We start from the raw sequence: 15,987 nt of genomic DNA, 5'->3' as shown, positions 1-15,987 counted from the left end.
TTTTAATGTCTACAGTATTGTAGGACTGTTATAAAGTTTTACAATATAATAATGTATTATCTTAACTGACTGTATAAATGTGTAAATGTTTTCATAATGCATTACAGGCTGGTGTGACTGATTATATTATTATTGGTATTATTGATGGTATTATTAATGTTCTCTCTCTAAATGAATCACCACAACACATCCCTGCTGCTACTTGATGAGGTCACTAGGTGTTGTGTTAAGGCTGCTACAATATCATTGAGTTACACAGCTACTTTAGCTGTACTTTAGCTACAGCTTTTAAATGTTATAAAACACCATTCAACATGAGGCAGACAGATCTCACTTTTCTCCAGTGTGTCAGCAAGCTCCTTCTGGTTCATTTTCCTCAGGATGTGCAGTGTGATCTTCAGAGCCCCCTCTCTGGCACTGCTCTCCTGCTGCTCATCTTCAGGGTCCACCACTTCCTTATCCTGCTTCTGACTCTCAAAGCCTTCTGGGAGTTCTGGACTAAGAATTCTCTTGAACATCTTCAGCTCGTTCTTCACAAATGTCAGAATTTTCTCTTCAAGCAACTGGAATAAATAAAGTAAATGAGTTAAGTAAGAGACTAAATGCTTTCTAATTAAAACATAAATGAATGATTGACAGATCAACTTTACTTGAGGTAAACAAAAACAAATGTACATAACAGGACAACATACACTGAATATGGAGGCCAGGTCTGTTTGATGACTCTGGGAAGGCTGACCACTGAGAATCTCTGACTCTGATCTCTCCTGTTGGTTTCTGTGGACAAAACATGAGATTACATCTCCTCATCCAGCGAGTACACACACACACACACACACACACACACACACACACACACACACACACACACACACACACACACACAGGGAGGGAATGTTGTGTTTGTTTACTATTGTTTTAGGACTATGAAAATGGACAAAAGGATTAGCATATGGATTATGAAAACAACAACAATAAATGGGAAAATGGGAGGAGAAATGACTAGAGACAGTGTTGTTTAACTCACTGACCATGATTTATTCTTACCTTTGTTCTTACCTGAGTTTCATTCCAAAATGCTATATATCCATTTTCAGAAATGTTTGTAAATTAGCTTTTAATTGGTTAAAGAAATTATAAAAGAGATTGGTGTGTTTTTTCACTATCTAATAATGTCATGGGGTTGTTCAATAACATACAAGTATGTGTTTTCATCTCTCACTTGATGGTTTCATTTCAGAGAGACAAATAGTCATATTTCTTTTGCAAAATGCTATATATCTGCCTCTCAGAGCAATAAGAAGTACTGCTTTATTAGTTGAGACTCAGAGGTAGAAAGTGTTAAGTTAAGAGATAAAAAAAACAGCATGGGTTTATGGCTCTCTTGCTCCTCCCTGTGGTCTTCTATGGGTACTACAAACCTAATTCACTTCACCTGCTAATTTGATATTGTTTTAGGACTATGAAAATGGAAATAAGGAGTAGCCTATGGATTAGAGACAGTGTTGTTTAACTCACTGACCAGGACCCATGAGTTCTTCTTACCTTTGTTCAGTAGAAAAGTCTCCCTCTCTAAACTGTATAGGTTGACCCATAGACCAGTCACTCTTCATGGACACACAGCTGGGTACAGGGGAGGCTGGTCTCTCCTGCTGGATTGGACTTCAACACAACAGAGACAAACATTACATCTCTCATCTACTCTGAGCTCAGATGGGGAAACAAGAGAAGAGTTTCATTCAAACGCTATATATCACTTTTCAGAAATGTTTGTAAATGATCTCTTATTGTTTAAAGACATTATGAAAGAGATTGGTGTGTTTTATCACTATCTAATCATGGGGTTGTTCACTATCTAATCATGGGGTTGTTCACTATCTAATCATGGGGTTGTTCACTATCTAATCATGGGGTTGTTCACTATCTAATCATGGGGTTGTTCACTATCTAATCATGGGGTTGTTCACTATCTAATCATGGGGTTGTTCACTATCTAATCATGGGGTTGTTCACTATCTAATCATGGGGTTGTTCACTATCTAATCATGGGGTTGTTCACTATCTAATCATGGGGTTGTTCACTATCTAATCATGGGGTTGTTCACTATCTAATCATGGGGTTGTTCACTATCTAATCATGGGGTTGTTCACTATCTAATCATGGGGTTGTTCACTATCTAATCATGGGTTGTTCACTATCTAATCATGGGGTTGTTCACTATCTAATCATGGGGTTGTTCACTATCTAATCATGGGGTTGTTCACTATCTAATCATGGGATTGTCCACTATCTAATCATGGGGTTGTCCACTATCTAATCATGGGGTTGTTCACTATCTAATCATGGGGTTGTTCACTATCTAATCATGGGGTTGTTCACTATCTAATCATGGGGTTGTTCACTATCTAATCATGGGATTGTCCACTATCTAATCATGGGGTTGTCCACTATCTAATCATGGGGTTGTCCACTATCTAATCATGGGGTTGTTCACTATCTAATCATGGGGTTGTTCACTATCTAATCATGGGGTTGTTCACTATCTAATCATGGGGTTGTTCACTATCTAATCATGGGGTTGTTCACTATCTAATCATGGGGTTGTTCACTATCTAATCATGGGGTTGTTCACTATCTAATCATGGGGTTGTTCACTATCTAATCATGGGGTTGTTCACTAGCTAATCATGGGGTTGTTCACTATCTAATCATGGGGTTGTTCACTATCTAATCATGGGGTTGTTCACTATCTAATCATGGGGTTGTTCAAAGACAGACATGTATTTGTTTAAAATCTATCACTTGATGTTTTCATTTCAGAGAGACAAATAATCATGTTTTATTGCAACATGCAATATATCTGCCTCACTCTCAGAGAAATCAGTAGTACTGCTAGGTTTAACACAGTAATAATATATATCTGCCTCACTCTCAGAGAAATCAGTAGTACTGCTAGGTTTTATACAGTAATAATATATATCTGCTTCACTCTCAGAGAAATCAGTAGTACTGCTAGGTTTTACACAGTAATAATATATATCTGCCTCACTCTCAGAGAAATCAGTAGTACTGCTAGGTTTTACACAGTAATAATGTATATCTGCCTCACTCTCAGAGAAATCAGTAGTACTGCTAGGTTTTACACAGTAATAATATATATCTGCCTCACTCTCAGAGAAATCAGTAGTACTGCTAGGTTTTATACAGTAATAATATATATCTGCCTCACTCTCAGAGAAATCAGTAGTTCTGCTAGGTTTTACACAGTAGTAATATATATCTGCCCCACTCTCAGAGAAATCAGTAGTACTGCTAGGTTTAACACAGTAATAATATATATCTGCCTCACTCTCAGAGAAATCAGTAGTTCTGCTAGGTTTTAATAGCTAGAAAATGGAATATAATACACTACAGTTGAAGAACAATTCTGCTTTGAAAGACGAAAACTTGTAACCTCACGTTTGAGAAAATGTCCTTTGAATGTTTTGGTACCGGAGAGCTCTTCTTTGTCTACAGGGCTGTTACTTTGGCAGATAATGTCACCCATCGAAATAAATATATATACATACAGTGCGGAGAACAATAAAATGCAACTTAATTACTTAAAAATCAATGTGATTTTCTGGATTTTTTGTTTTAGATTCCGTCTCTCACAGTTGAAGTACCTGTGATAAAAATTACAGACCTCTACATGCTTTGTAAGTAGGAAAACCTGCAAAATCGGCAGTGTATCAAATACTTGTTCTCTCCACTGTATATACATATATCTGTATATATATATAACTAAATGTGTGGTGTTTATGGTTTGTTCATCCTTCAACGGATGCTTTGTGGTTTTATGCAGCCATCTATTGGAAATATTTAGCAGTTAAAATATAGTAATTCTAGTACAGACATTGGTGAGGCAGATAAGAAATAATGTGTTTTGTTTTTTTTTTCTTGTTAATTCCTTAGATCAGTCTCAATCCTGCCCTACCTAACCCATTCCAATTGCTGGACTTTCACACAAGGGTTACTTGGTCACCCAGTTCAAACCATATTTGAAAAATAAAACTAATGAGTCTTGTTTATCAAGTGTTCTGCCTTGCAATAATATATAAAAATAACAAAACAAAAAAGCTAAATGCTATTTAGTACTATCATTGGATTTACTAAAATAATATTATAACTAAAATAGTTTCTAAAAGTGTTCTAGGCTACCCTATCCTAGAATTAGGGTTAGGGGTTAAGGCTAAAATAGGTCACACGTAGTGTTAGAGTTTCTCTATAACACTTTGTGACATCTGCTGATGTAAAAAGGGCTTTATAAATACATTTGATTGATTATTAGGTTTAGGGTTTTTAAGGCGAAAAACAGTATGGGTTTATGGCTCTCTTGCTCCTCCCTGTGGCCTTCTGTGGGTACTACATAACTCATTCACGACACCTGCTAGGCTCATAATCTGAGGTAGCAGCTGAGTCAGATCTACAAATCAATAAGCTACACCTGAACCATTCACTCAATTTGATCCCTACGAACTAAGATTTTGATGCATATCAAATTACCCAGCAACCATTTAGAAACAACAAGTAGTCAAAAAAATAAATACATCTTCATTTAAAACATATATTATATAATATAAAAACATCTCTTCTGGCTGTTTAAATCTTAAGCTTATCTTGAAAAACAGGACAGGGACATGTGTTTTGTCTAGGTTGTACACCTTTTTCTGAAAAGAACGTGGGCTCCCAAGTGGTCAGAGGTATAAGACACTGCATCTCAATGCTAGAAGCATCACTACAGACACCCTGGTTCAATTCCACGCTGTATCACAACCAGCTGTGATTGGGAGTGCCCTGAAGTGGTGTACAATTGGCCCAGTGACTTCCAACTTTGGGTGGTGTAGACCATCATTGTAAACTTGTACTTAACTGACCCAACACTGGCAGGTCTCATTGATGACATTGTGATGCAGAACAATGAGCTGGGAATAGAACATTCAGAAAATGAGTTGCTTCCACGGTGCTCAATAGAACTAATAGGAGCTGGCAGGGTGAAAAATGACCTAAAATAACACCTGTTTTTCACGATTACTTCATAATTAGGGACATGAGGTAATATTATGAAACTGGGCTCCATGGCGGATGCAATGAACTAGTTTTTAATCAGAAAAAACATTGTTGGAAATGTCATGTGTCCAGTCTACTTGAGGCGCCCAAAATAATATTCTTAAATCTGGTCCTTGGACACAGAGGGGTTAAGCACTAAAGTTACCGTCCATCTAGTGAAGAGAGGAGAACCGGACAGAGGTAGCCAGCATCCGTCAACGAGAGAGGGAGAAGCCTCACCGGGATTTAACAGGTGGAAGAAACAACCGGGGAGCCGGTGATGATGTAGTGGTAGCTATGGTAACTAGGATGCTGCTGGTAGAGTAGCTAGCTAGCTTACCGAGCTGTACCGACTAGCTTGGCTAGCTAGCAGATCGTTCGTCTGTCCCTCATCTCGATGATGAATACGGTGAACCACAAAATTAAACAAGAATAGAGAGTGAAAAGGATCTGGCTACACTCATACTGTCCCTGACCGTAAAGAAAAAAGCAAATTGAACAATAAACTTCGGTGTCTCAACACTGTAACAAACTCCGTCGTTATTCCCCAAGATCACCTCAGTCCACTCTGCGCGTAACCGGACAATCTCCTTGGTGCCACACCGAACGTGGACGTGGACAGTTCTGTACGGGGACGCGGACAGTTCTGTACGGGGACGCGGACAGTTTTGTACGGGGACGAGGACAGTTCTGTACGTGGACGAGGAGGACAGTTCTGTACGGGGACGAGGACAGTTCTGTACAGGGACGAGGACAGTTCTGTACGGGGACGCATACTATAAATGTAGAATCATTATGATGATCCAGGTTCATACTATAAATGTAGAATCATTTTGATGATCCAGGTTCATACTATAACATGTAGAATCATTATGATGCTGATGTAAAAAGGGCTTTATAAATGCATTTGATTGATTGTTAGGTTCAGGGATTTTAAGGCAAAAACCAGTATGGGTTTATAGCTCTCTCTCTCTCCCTGTGGCCTTCTGTAGGTACTACATAACTCAATCACGACACCTGCTAGGCTCATAATCTGAGGTAGCAACTGCTTCAGATCTACAAATCAACTAGCTAGACCTGTCCATTTGTTTTCTAACTCAGTGAAACTGTGCAGCTTTCACTCAATCCGATGTCTACGAACGAACATTTCGATGCTATCAAATTACCCAGCAGCCATTTAGAAACAAATAAAAGTGTTATTTCTTATTTATAAAATGTCTTCTGGCTGTTTAAATTGGCCACATCTTGAAAAAGAGGACAGGGACATGCATTTTGTTTAGGTTGTATACCTTTTTCTGAAAACAAATATGGTTAACCATGACCAGAAAATGTTTAAGGTTTAGCACTGTGGGTCACCATATTAAATTAAAGCTAATAATGTTTGATATTCCTATATGATCAATCGATAAATAATATAGACCTACATGCAACAGTATGTCTTGTGCTTTTGGCAATGATTTATGTATAATAATTATAATAAGTCATACCATTTATGTCTGCACAGCATTGTGTCTACATTTTGGCTTATTATCTCAGGTTTTCGCCCAGCGGCTAAGGAGTTGGTGCTTGTGGCCAAAAGGTGGCTGGTTCAAATCCCGGGCCGGGAAAAAAACACCAGAAGTGATCTGATGACTGGAAGGCTGCTTCATTCACATCCTCTAAACATTAACCTTCCATTGATCAGAACTCTAGAGGTTCTTCTTCACTGAACCCAACTATATATAATGTTTTAGTGGTTCCATATATTAAGTGATAGAAGCCTTTTTGGTTCTAGAAGGAACCTTCTGTTCTAAGAGTGTATAATAATAAACACGTTGTTCTTCTGATTATTTAATTATCTACATCATGTTATTTCAAGTTCTCCCTTTAGAGCACAACATCATGTTGTTATTTAATTATCTACATCATGTTATTTCCAGTTCTCCCTTTAGAGCACAACATCATGTTGTTATTTAATTATCTACATCATGTTATTTCAAGTTCTCCCTTTGGAGCACAACATCATGTTGTTATTTAATTATCTACATCATGTTATTTCCAGTTCTCCCTTTGGAGCACAACATCCTGTTGTTATTTAATTATCTACATCATGTTATTTCCTGTTCTCCCTTTGGAGCACAACATCATGTTGTTATTTAATTATCTACATCATGTTATTTCCAGTTCTCCCTTTGGAGCACAACATCCTGTTGTTATTTAATTATCTACATCATGTTGTTATTTAATTATCTACATCATGTTATATCAAGTTCTCCCTTTGGAGCACAACATCATGTTGTTAAATAATAATCCTAAATTGGACATGGATATAAATGGGGCAATTGAAGGCATCTATGGTGTAATATGTGTTTGATGAATATGAACATTGTTGCAACATTATTGGCAAGGCTATTACATGTAAGCATGCAGTGGACGGGCTATTACATGTAAGCATGCAGTGGACGGGCTATTACATGTAAGCATGCAGTGGATGGGCTATTACATGTAAGCATGCAGTGGACGGGCTATTACATGTAAGCATGCAGTGGACGGGCTATTACATGTAAGCATGCAGTGGATGGGCTATTACATGTAAGCATGCAGTGGATGGCATGCAGTGGATTACATGTAAGCATGCAGTGGACGGGCTATTACATGTAAGCATGCAGTGGACGGGCTATTACATGGCATGCAGTGGATGGGCTATTACATGTAAGCATGCAGTGGACGGGCTATTACATGTAAGCATGCAGTGGACGGGCTATTACATGTAAGCATGCAGTGGACGGGCTATTACATGTAAGCATGCAGTGGATGGGCTATTACATGTAAGCATGCAGTGGACGGGCTATTACATGTAAGCATGCAGTGGATGGGCTATTACATGTAAGCATGCAGTGGACGGGCTATTACATGTAAGCATGCAGTGGATGGGCTATTTTGAAAATATGATTATATTAAATTAATGCACAATTAATTATGAGAATATTTATTTGTAGATTACCAAATTATTATTACAAACAATGTTTTTGAGATAAACTACAAAAATGAGGCAAGCAATGGGAATCTGTTAACCAAAGTATTTGATCTAAAAGTGTACTATTTATTATTAAAGATTGAAGAAGGAGAAGGAAAGATTAAGGGAGTTAAAAGAGTGAAGCGAGGAGAGTGTGGAGAGTGAGGTGGAAAGGTAAAGAGAAGGAAAGATTAAGGGAGTAAAAAGTGGAAAGGTAAAGAAAGAAAGGAAAAGGAAGAAAGAGCAGGAGGACGAGTGAAGAAAAGGTTAAGAGACTAAGAAGAGTGACACAAAGAGAGTGAAGAAGAGCAGACAGAGGAGATACAATGGCTCTTTCCCAGAAGCTGAAATGCCATTTTAATGACAACATGAGAGAATGTCCATTTATACGCTCAGGTCAAGACGATAGAATGGTTAACTGCACCCTTTGTCATTCCTCTTTTTCAATTGGCAGCGGGGGAAGAACGGCATTAGTAGAACATCAGCAGACGAAAAAGCATAAAGCCTGTCTGATTGGCCGTGTTGGTTTGCCCTCTGTCACCACATTCTTCAAGAAGGTAGAGCCTTCCGAAGAAGAATATGGTTTAGCTGTGCAGGAGGGTGTCTTTGCATACCACACTATGCAACACAATCATAGTTACAGATCTCTGGTCTGCACGGCAAAACTGACACGGAAGCTTTATAAGCCGAAGTTTACATGTGCTAGGACAAAATGTAAAGCCATAGTGAGTAATGTGTTAGCATCACGTGCTAGGACAAAATGTGAAGCCATAGTGAGTAACGTGTTATCATCACGTGCTAGGACAAAATGTGAAGACATAGTGAGTAACGTGTTAGCATCACGTGCTAGGACAAAATGTGAAGCCATAGTGAGTAGCGTGTTAGCATCACGTGCTAGGACAAAATGTGAGGCCATAGTGAGTAACGTGTTAGCATCACGTGCTAGGACAAAATGTGAGGCCATAGTGAGTTACGTGTTAGCATCACGTGCTAGGACACAATGTGAGGCCATAGCGAGTAACGTGTTTAACCCATGGGTAACTACTTTGACCTAGACCAGGTTGAATTTGTGTCCTTGTCCATTGATGCGTCCAATCATGGACATGTAAAGTTGCTGCCAGTAGGAGTCAGATATTGTAAAATATATGATGGCAACACATCTGTGGAAACAAACCTGCTTGATTTTGTTGAATTGAAAAGAGAAACAGCAGAGAAAATTGCAGCTGAGGTCCTGGTGGTCATCTAAAAATGTAATCTGGAAAAAAGTTGTGGCATTCTCTGCCGACAACACAAATGCCAACCTTGGAGGACTGAATAGGCTGGGGAGGGTCAATGTCCATACCAACCTTGGAGGACTGAATAGGCTGGGGAGGGTCAATGTCCATACCAACCTTGGAGGACTGAATAGGCTGGGGGAGGGTCAATGTCCATACCAACCCTTGAATAGGCTGGGGAATGAATGCTCTGCAGTGGGAGGTGATTGGCTGGGAGGGTCAATGTCCTGCCCAGGACTGAATAGGCTGGGGAGGGTCATTCCATAGCTGAATAGGCTGGGGAGGGTGATTGGAGGACTGAATAGGCTGGGGAGGGTCAATGTCCTACCAACCTTGGAGGACATCATTCATAGCAATGCGGTGGGAGGTGATTGGCTGAGGTTGTCCTGCCCACATCATTCATAGCAGCGGGAGGTGATTGGCTGAGGTTGTCCTGCCCACATCATTCATAGCAGCGGGAGGTGATTGGCTGAGGTTGTCCTGCCCACATCATTCATAGCAGCGGGAGGTGATTGGCTGAGGTTGTCCTGCCCACATCATTCATAGCAGCGGTAGGTGATTGGCTGAGGTTGTCCTGCCCACATCATTCATAACATGGCCAGAACAGCTTTGGATATGATTCCCCTTGATGTTGAGAACCTGCTCACAAAGATATTTTCATATTTTCACCGTTGGAGTAGAAAGACTAAAGAGCTTTTGTGAGTTTGTTGGCCAGGAGTACCATAACATTTTAGGACACAGAAATGTTCGCTGGCTGTCCCTGCTCCCTGCTCTAGAAAGAGTGCTGGAAATGTATGTGCCATTGAAATCGTTCTTTATTTCTGAAGACAAATGCCCTGTTGTCCTGCGAACAATGTTCGAAGATCCACTGACTGGACTTTGGCTTTTGTCCATGGAAACCTGACTGTGACACAATCAAGATGCTTGAAGGCCAGGTCCGCTGTGCTGTGGAGTCAGCTGCAATGCTGAGAAACATTGAGGTAAAATTGACTGCAAGACGTGATGACAACTTCATTCCAATTTCGGTCAGAGGACTTCTGAGAGAGCTAGAGGAAAATGGAGTCATGTCTAAAGAGAGCTTTCTCAAAACATCCCAATCATTCTTCACTACGGCTGTGAACTACTTGCAAGCATGGGGAAAGCACACAGATAATCTAAAATATTTACATGGTCTCCTTTTAAAAAGGGAACCTCAGCATGAAGAGATCCAGAAGGCAGCAGCCACACTGATCTCCAGTACGCCTTCACGGTCCGGTCCATCTAGGGCCACCTCCACACACCAGCCCTCCGGTGGCTGCTCCCCGCACCAGGCTTCCTGTGCGTGTCCAGAGCCCAGTACTCCCTGTTCCTCCTCCCCGCACTCACCCTGAGGTGCGTGTCCTCGGCCCAGTACCACCAGCGCCGGCACCACACACCAGGCCTACAGTGCGCCTCGCCTGTCCAGCGCTGCCAGAGCCTTCCTCCTCTCCAGCGTCGCCTGAGCTGCTCGTCTGCCCAGCGCCGCCTGAGCTGCCCGTCTGTCCTGAGCCGCCAGAGTCTCCCGTCTGTCCTGAGCCGCCAGAGTCTCCCGTCTGTCCTGAGCCGCCAGAGTCTCCCGTCTGTCCTGAGCCGCCAGAGTCTCCCGTCTGTCATGAGCCGCCAGAGTCTCCCGTCTGCAAGGAGCCGCCAGAGCGGTCAGTCAGCATGGAGCAGGATTCGCCAGAGCCGCCATTCAGCCAGGATCTGCCAGAGCCGTCAACCTTGCCTGAGCTATCTCTTAGTCTTGGGCTACCTATCAGTCCTGAGCTACCCCTTAGTCTTGAGCTACCCCTCAGTCCCGAGCTGTCCCTCAGTCCGGAGCTGCCCCTCAGTCCAGTGGGGCCCTTTGTTAAGGTTACTAGGCCAAGGTCGGCGGCGAGGGTCGCCACTCAAGGGACGCTAAGTAAGCGGACTAAGACTATGTTGGAGTGGGGTCCACGTCCCGTGCCAGAGCTGCCACCGTGGATAGACGCCCACCCAGACCCTGCCCTATGGGTTTAAGTGTGCGACCGGGAGTCCGCACCTTTGGGAGGTGTACTGTCACGCCCTGGCCTTAGTATTCTGTGTTTGCTTTATTATTGTGGTTAGGCCAGGGTGTGACATGGGTGATTATGTGTTTTTATTGTCTAGGGGTTTTGTAGATTGATGGGGTTGTGTTCAGTGTAGTATTCTAGGTAAGTCTATTGTTGCCTAGAGTGGTTCTCAATCGTTGTCTCTGATTGGGAACCATATTTAGGCAGCCATATTCTTTAGGTATCTTGTGGGTGATTGTTCCTGTCTCTGTGTTTTGCACCAGTTAGGACTGTTTCGGTTTTTCCACGTTTTCTTATTTTGTATAGTGTTCACGTTTTCATCTTTCATTAAAGATGTTTATAAATAACCACGCTGCATTTTGGTCCTCCTCTCCTTCCCAGGAAGAAAACCGTTACAGGTGCAGGAGAGCAGATATTGGGTAGCCAACAGAGCCTTTTTTTTCGGCGAACCAAAAGCACACGGCAAAGTGAACATGAAATAACAATACGGGTTAACATAACCCAGCGCAACAAACGTGTGCATAACATGAAACAGAATAAACAATACCACAAAAAGACATGAGGGAAACAGAGGGTTAAATACACAACCCATAATGAGGGACAATGAGAACCGGGTGTGTGGGAAAACAAGACAAGACAAATTTCAAATGAAAAACGGATCCAGTCGTTGTGTGTGTGTTTCCAGTGTGTATCCAGTGTGTGTCCAGTGTGTGTGTTTGTCCAGTTTGTGTGTGTGTGTGTGTGTTTGTCCAGTGTGTGTGTGTGTGTGTTTGTCCAGTTTGTGTGTGTGTGTGTGTGTGTGTGTGTTTGTCCAGTGTGTGTGTGTGTGTGTGTTTGTCCAGTGTGTGTGTATACAGTGTGTGTGTGCAGAGTGTCCAGTGTGTGTTTGTATATATGTTGTGTGTGTGTGTCCAGTGTGTGTGTGTGTGTGTCCAGTGTGTGTATATATGTCGTGTGTGTGTGTGTGTGTGTGTGTGTGTGTGTGTGTGTGTGTGTGTTTGAGTCCAGTATGTTTTTGAGTCCAGTGTTTGTGTGTGTGTGTGTGTTTGTTTGGTTATTGTTTACAGGGATACTGAGGAGTCATCATCAACCCCAAACCCTGGATAGAGGGGCTCAGTGAATGTGGAGGTGAATGTGATCAGGTGGGTCAGTGTGTCAGAGGAGGCTCTATAGAAGGACAGAGTGCCGGCTGGCCAGTCCAGATACACTCCTACTCTGTGGGAGCTGGAGGGGGGGACGTCTATAGTAGTGAGATTATCATTGTGCCAGGCAGAGTAACGGTTGTCAGAGCAGGTCAGACTCCAGGACTTGTCATTGTCTCCAAGCCAACCGTCATCACCCCCTCCTCTCCTGTTGATTCCTTTATATGTCACTCCTATATCAGCCCCTCCACTCCTCTCTCTCGAACTCCACTCTACCTCCCAGTAACAGCGCCCAGTCAGACCCTCTCTGTCTACAGTCCTCAAATCTCTCTGGGTGATCAGGATACGGCTGATTCTCTGTCCTCCATGTCACCTTTCTGTTCTCCTCAGACAGAGAGAGGCGTCTGTTTACTGTGTTTAGGTCCAGTGTGAGATCACAGACATCTGATGGATGAAACCAGACACAATATTAGAAATCATCATCATTCACATTAGAATGTTAACTCACTTTTCACTAATTCATTTAATGTAGATGTTTCTAGGTATCAAAAGGAGAAGTTAAGGTAACTTGAGACTTGTTGAATGATCATATGTTATACTGTATGGTAATATAAAACACACTGACACACACACACACATATACTGGTAATATAAAACACACTTATTCACATTAATTACACACACACACACACACACACACACACACACACACACACACACACACACACACACACACACACACACACACACACACACAGTCATAGCAACTCTTTGTAAACTTTGGTGTCCCTGATTTCTGCTTCTGTAGAACTACAGCTGATATTTAATATGACCAAGTCAGTAATGATGTTGGTCTTTGACTTTGACTTAACTTGAATTAAGACTTATTCTTAGTCATATTCTTCACAACAGTCAACACTCACATTTTCTAAGTCCAGGTTTCATTCTGTTCTCTCCACCATGTTCCACACTGTAGCGGTAAGCAGAAGAACAGACAGTCATTGAGGGATACACCTGAACTCACACACACACACACACACACACACACACACACACACACACACACACACACACACACACATATATCAAGCGAATGTTTGTCCTGTGTGTGTGTGTGTTCAGTGTGTGTCTGTGTGTGTCCAGTGTGTGTGTGTCCAGTGTGTGTGTGTCCAGTGTGTGTTTGTCCAGTGTGTGTGTGTGTCCAGTGTGTGTGTCCAGTGTGTGTGTGTCCAGAGTGTGTGTGTCCAGTGTGTGTGTGTCCAGTGTGTGTGTGTCCAGTGTGTGTGTGTCCAGTGTGTGTTTGTCCAGTGTGTCCAGTGTGTGTGTGTGTGTCCAGTGCTTGTGTGTGTCCAGTGTGTGTGTGTCCAGTGTGTGTCCAGCGTGTGTGTGTCCAGAGTGTGTGTGTCCAGTGTGTGTGTGTCCAGTGTGTGTGTGTCCAGTGTGTGTCCAGTGTGTGTGTGTCCAGTGTGTCGAGTGTGTGTCCAGTGTGTTTGTGTGTGTCCAGTGCTTGTGTGTGTCCAGTGTGTGTGGGTCCTGTGTGTGTGTGTGTCCAGTGTGTGTGTCCTGTGTGTGTGTGTGTGTGAGTCCAGTGTGTGTGTCCTGTGTGTGTGTCCAGTGTGTGTTTGTCCAGTGTGTGTGTAGTGTGTGTGTATCCAGTGTGTGTTTGTCCAGTGTGTGTGTGAGTGAGTGTGAGTGTCCAGTGTGTGTATAAGTCCTGTGTCCTCTGTGTGTGTGTGTGTGTGTGTGTGTGTGTCCAGTTTGTGTGTCCAGAGAGTGTCATTGAGAGATTTATACTGAACTCACACACACACACACACAAAACACACAGCATATAACTTGTTTGTCTTAACTAGCCTGATTAGTCAAACATGTCTGATATGAACATTGGCATAAACCCTCTACATACTTGAGTTTCTCCAGTCTGCAGTGTGGATCCTCCAGTCCAGCAGAGAGCAGTCTGACTCCTGAGTCTCCTGGGTGATTGTAGCTCAGGTCCAGCTCTCTCAGGTGTGAGGGGTTTGACCTCAGAGCTGAGACCAGAGAAGCACAGCCTTCCTCTGTGACTAGACAGCCTGACAGCCTGCAAAGAGTCAAATCATATTAAAACCACACTGATATTCTTTGGTGGTGAAAATAGTTGCAGTATATTTTTTCAACAATGTCAGATATATCAGTGTCCTGAAACCTTCCATATCTATTCGTAAAATAGTGTATCATCATAAAAAATGACAAATGATCAAAATATTGCCTGCAGATAGAAACATGTATAGTACAAATATTATAGTAGACTGACCAGACCAGTTTAAAAAGACAGTGAGGAATCAGATTTAGATTGTATTGAGTATACAGTCCTCACCATATCTATTTAGACAGTGAGGTATCAGATTTAGATTGTATTGAGTATACAGTCCACACCATATTTATTTAGACAGTGAAGTATCATTTTGAATGTGTCTTATTCTCCAACATTTTTTAGACAGTGAGGTCAAATTTAGATTGTATTGACAGTTTATAAGTCAACACCATATCTATTTAGACAGTGAGGTTTCAGATGTAAAAATGTAAACAATTTATGTTTACAGTCTCCCCATTCTATTTAGAAGTCTTAGGTATTCAGATTTCAGATAGTGTATTAAAATAGTATACAGTCCAACCATATTTATTTAGACAGTTTGTTTTGGTTTTTTTTGTGGCTCTTTCTCCAACATTTTGGATTTGAGGTCAAATGTTTCTATGAAGTGACAGTTTATAATGTCACCTTTAATTTGAGGGTATTTTAAGAAACATCATGAAAGAATCACTAATAAAAATGAAAACAATTTATGTTTCCAGTCTCCCCATTTGAAGAAGTCTTAAGTATTCTGAACAATTCACTCATAGTGTATTAAAATAGTCAACAATTTAGTTTTTTGTCGTAAACTCGTTGGTTGTTTTTGCAGTTTGTGTTGGATGTGTTTTTGGTTGTGTTTTGCCCAATAATAAAATGGTGGATGATGAGTGGAGTAACCTTTCTGTCTAAGAGAGTAGATAAAAACATGTTTCTAAACAATAATAAATTAATCCTGATGATGTCATGATTAAGAAAATCATGAAAGAATCATGAATAATAATGAGTTACCAATAACAGAGGCTACAACAAAACATGCTAACCTCTCACCATTACCAATAACAGAGACAACAAAACATACTAACCTCTCACCATTACCAATAACAGAGGCTACAACAAAACATACTAACCTCTCACCATTACCAATAACAGACTACAACAAAACATGCTAACCTCTCACCATTACCAATACCAGAGGCTACAACAAAACATGCTAACCTCTCACCATTACCAATAACAGAGGCTCCAACAAAACATGATAACCTCTCACCATTACCAATAACAGAGGCTACAACAAAACATGCTAACCTCTCACCATTACCAATAACA

General features: G+C 41.4%; 1 protein-coding gene across 1 annotated transcript in view; it reads right to left on the bottom strand.

The window, feature by feature from the left end:
• LOC135571097 (NACHT, LRR and PYD domains-containing protein 12-like) overlaps window positions 1-15,987 on the bottom strand; it is a 34,039-nt gene that overhangs the window by 7,290 nt on the left and 10,762 nt on the right. The window contains exon 8 of the mRNA XM_065016905.1: window positions 14,458-14,631. Within this exon, the coding sequence (XP_064872977.1) occupies window positions 14,458-14,631 (174 nt within the window). The remainder of the gene's footprint in view (window positions 1-14,457; window positions 14,632-15,987) is intronic.

Source organism: Oncorhynchus nerka, unplaced genomic scaffold, assembly GCF_034236695.1.
Source record: "Oncorhynchus nerka isolate Pitt River unplaced genomic scaffold, Oner_Uvic_2.0 unplaced_scaffold_772, whole genome shotgun sequence".
Taxonomy (NCBI): Eukaryota; Metazoa; Chordata; class Actinopteri; order Salmoniformes; family Salmonidae; genus Oncorhynchus; species Oncorhynchus nerka.
This window is presented reverse-complemented; position numbering and strand designations above follow the sequence as displayed.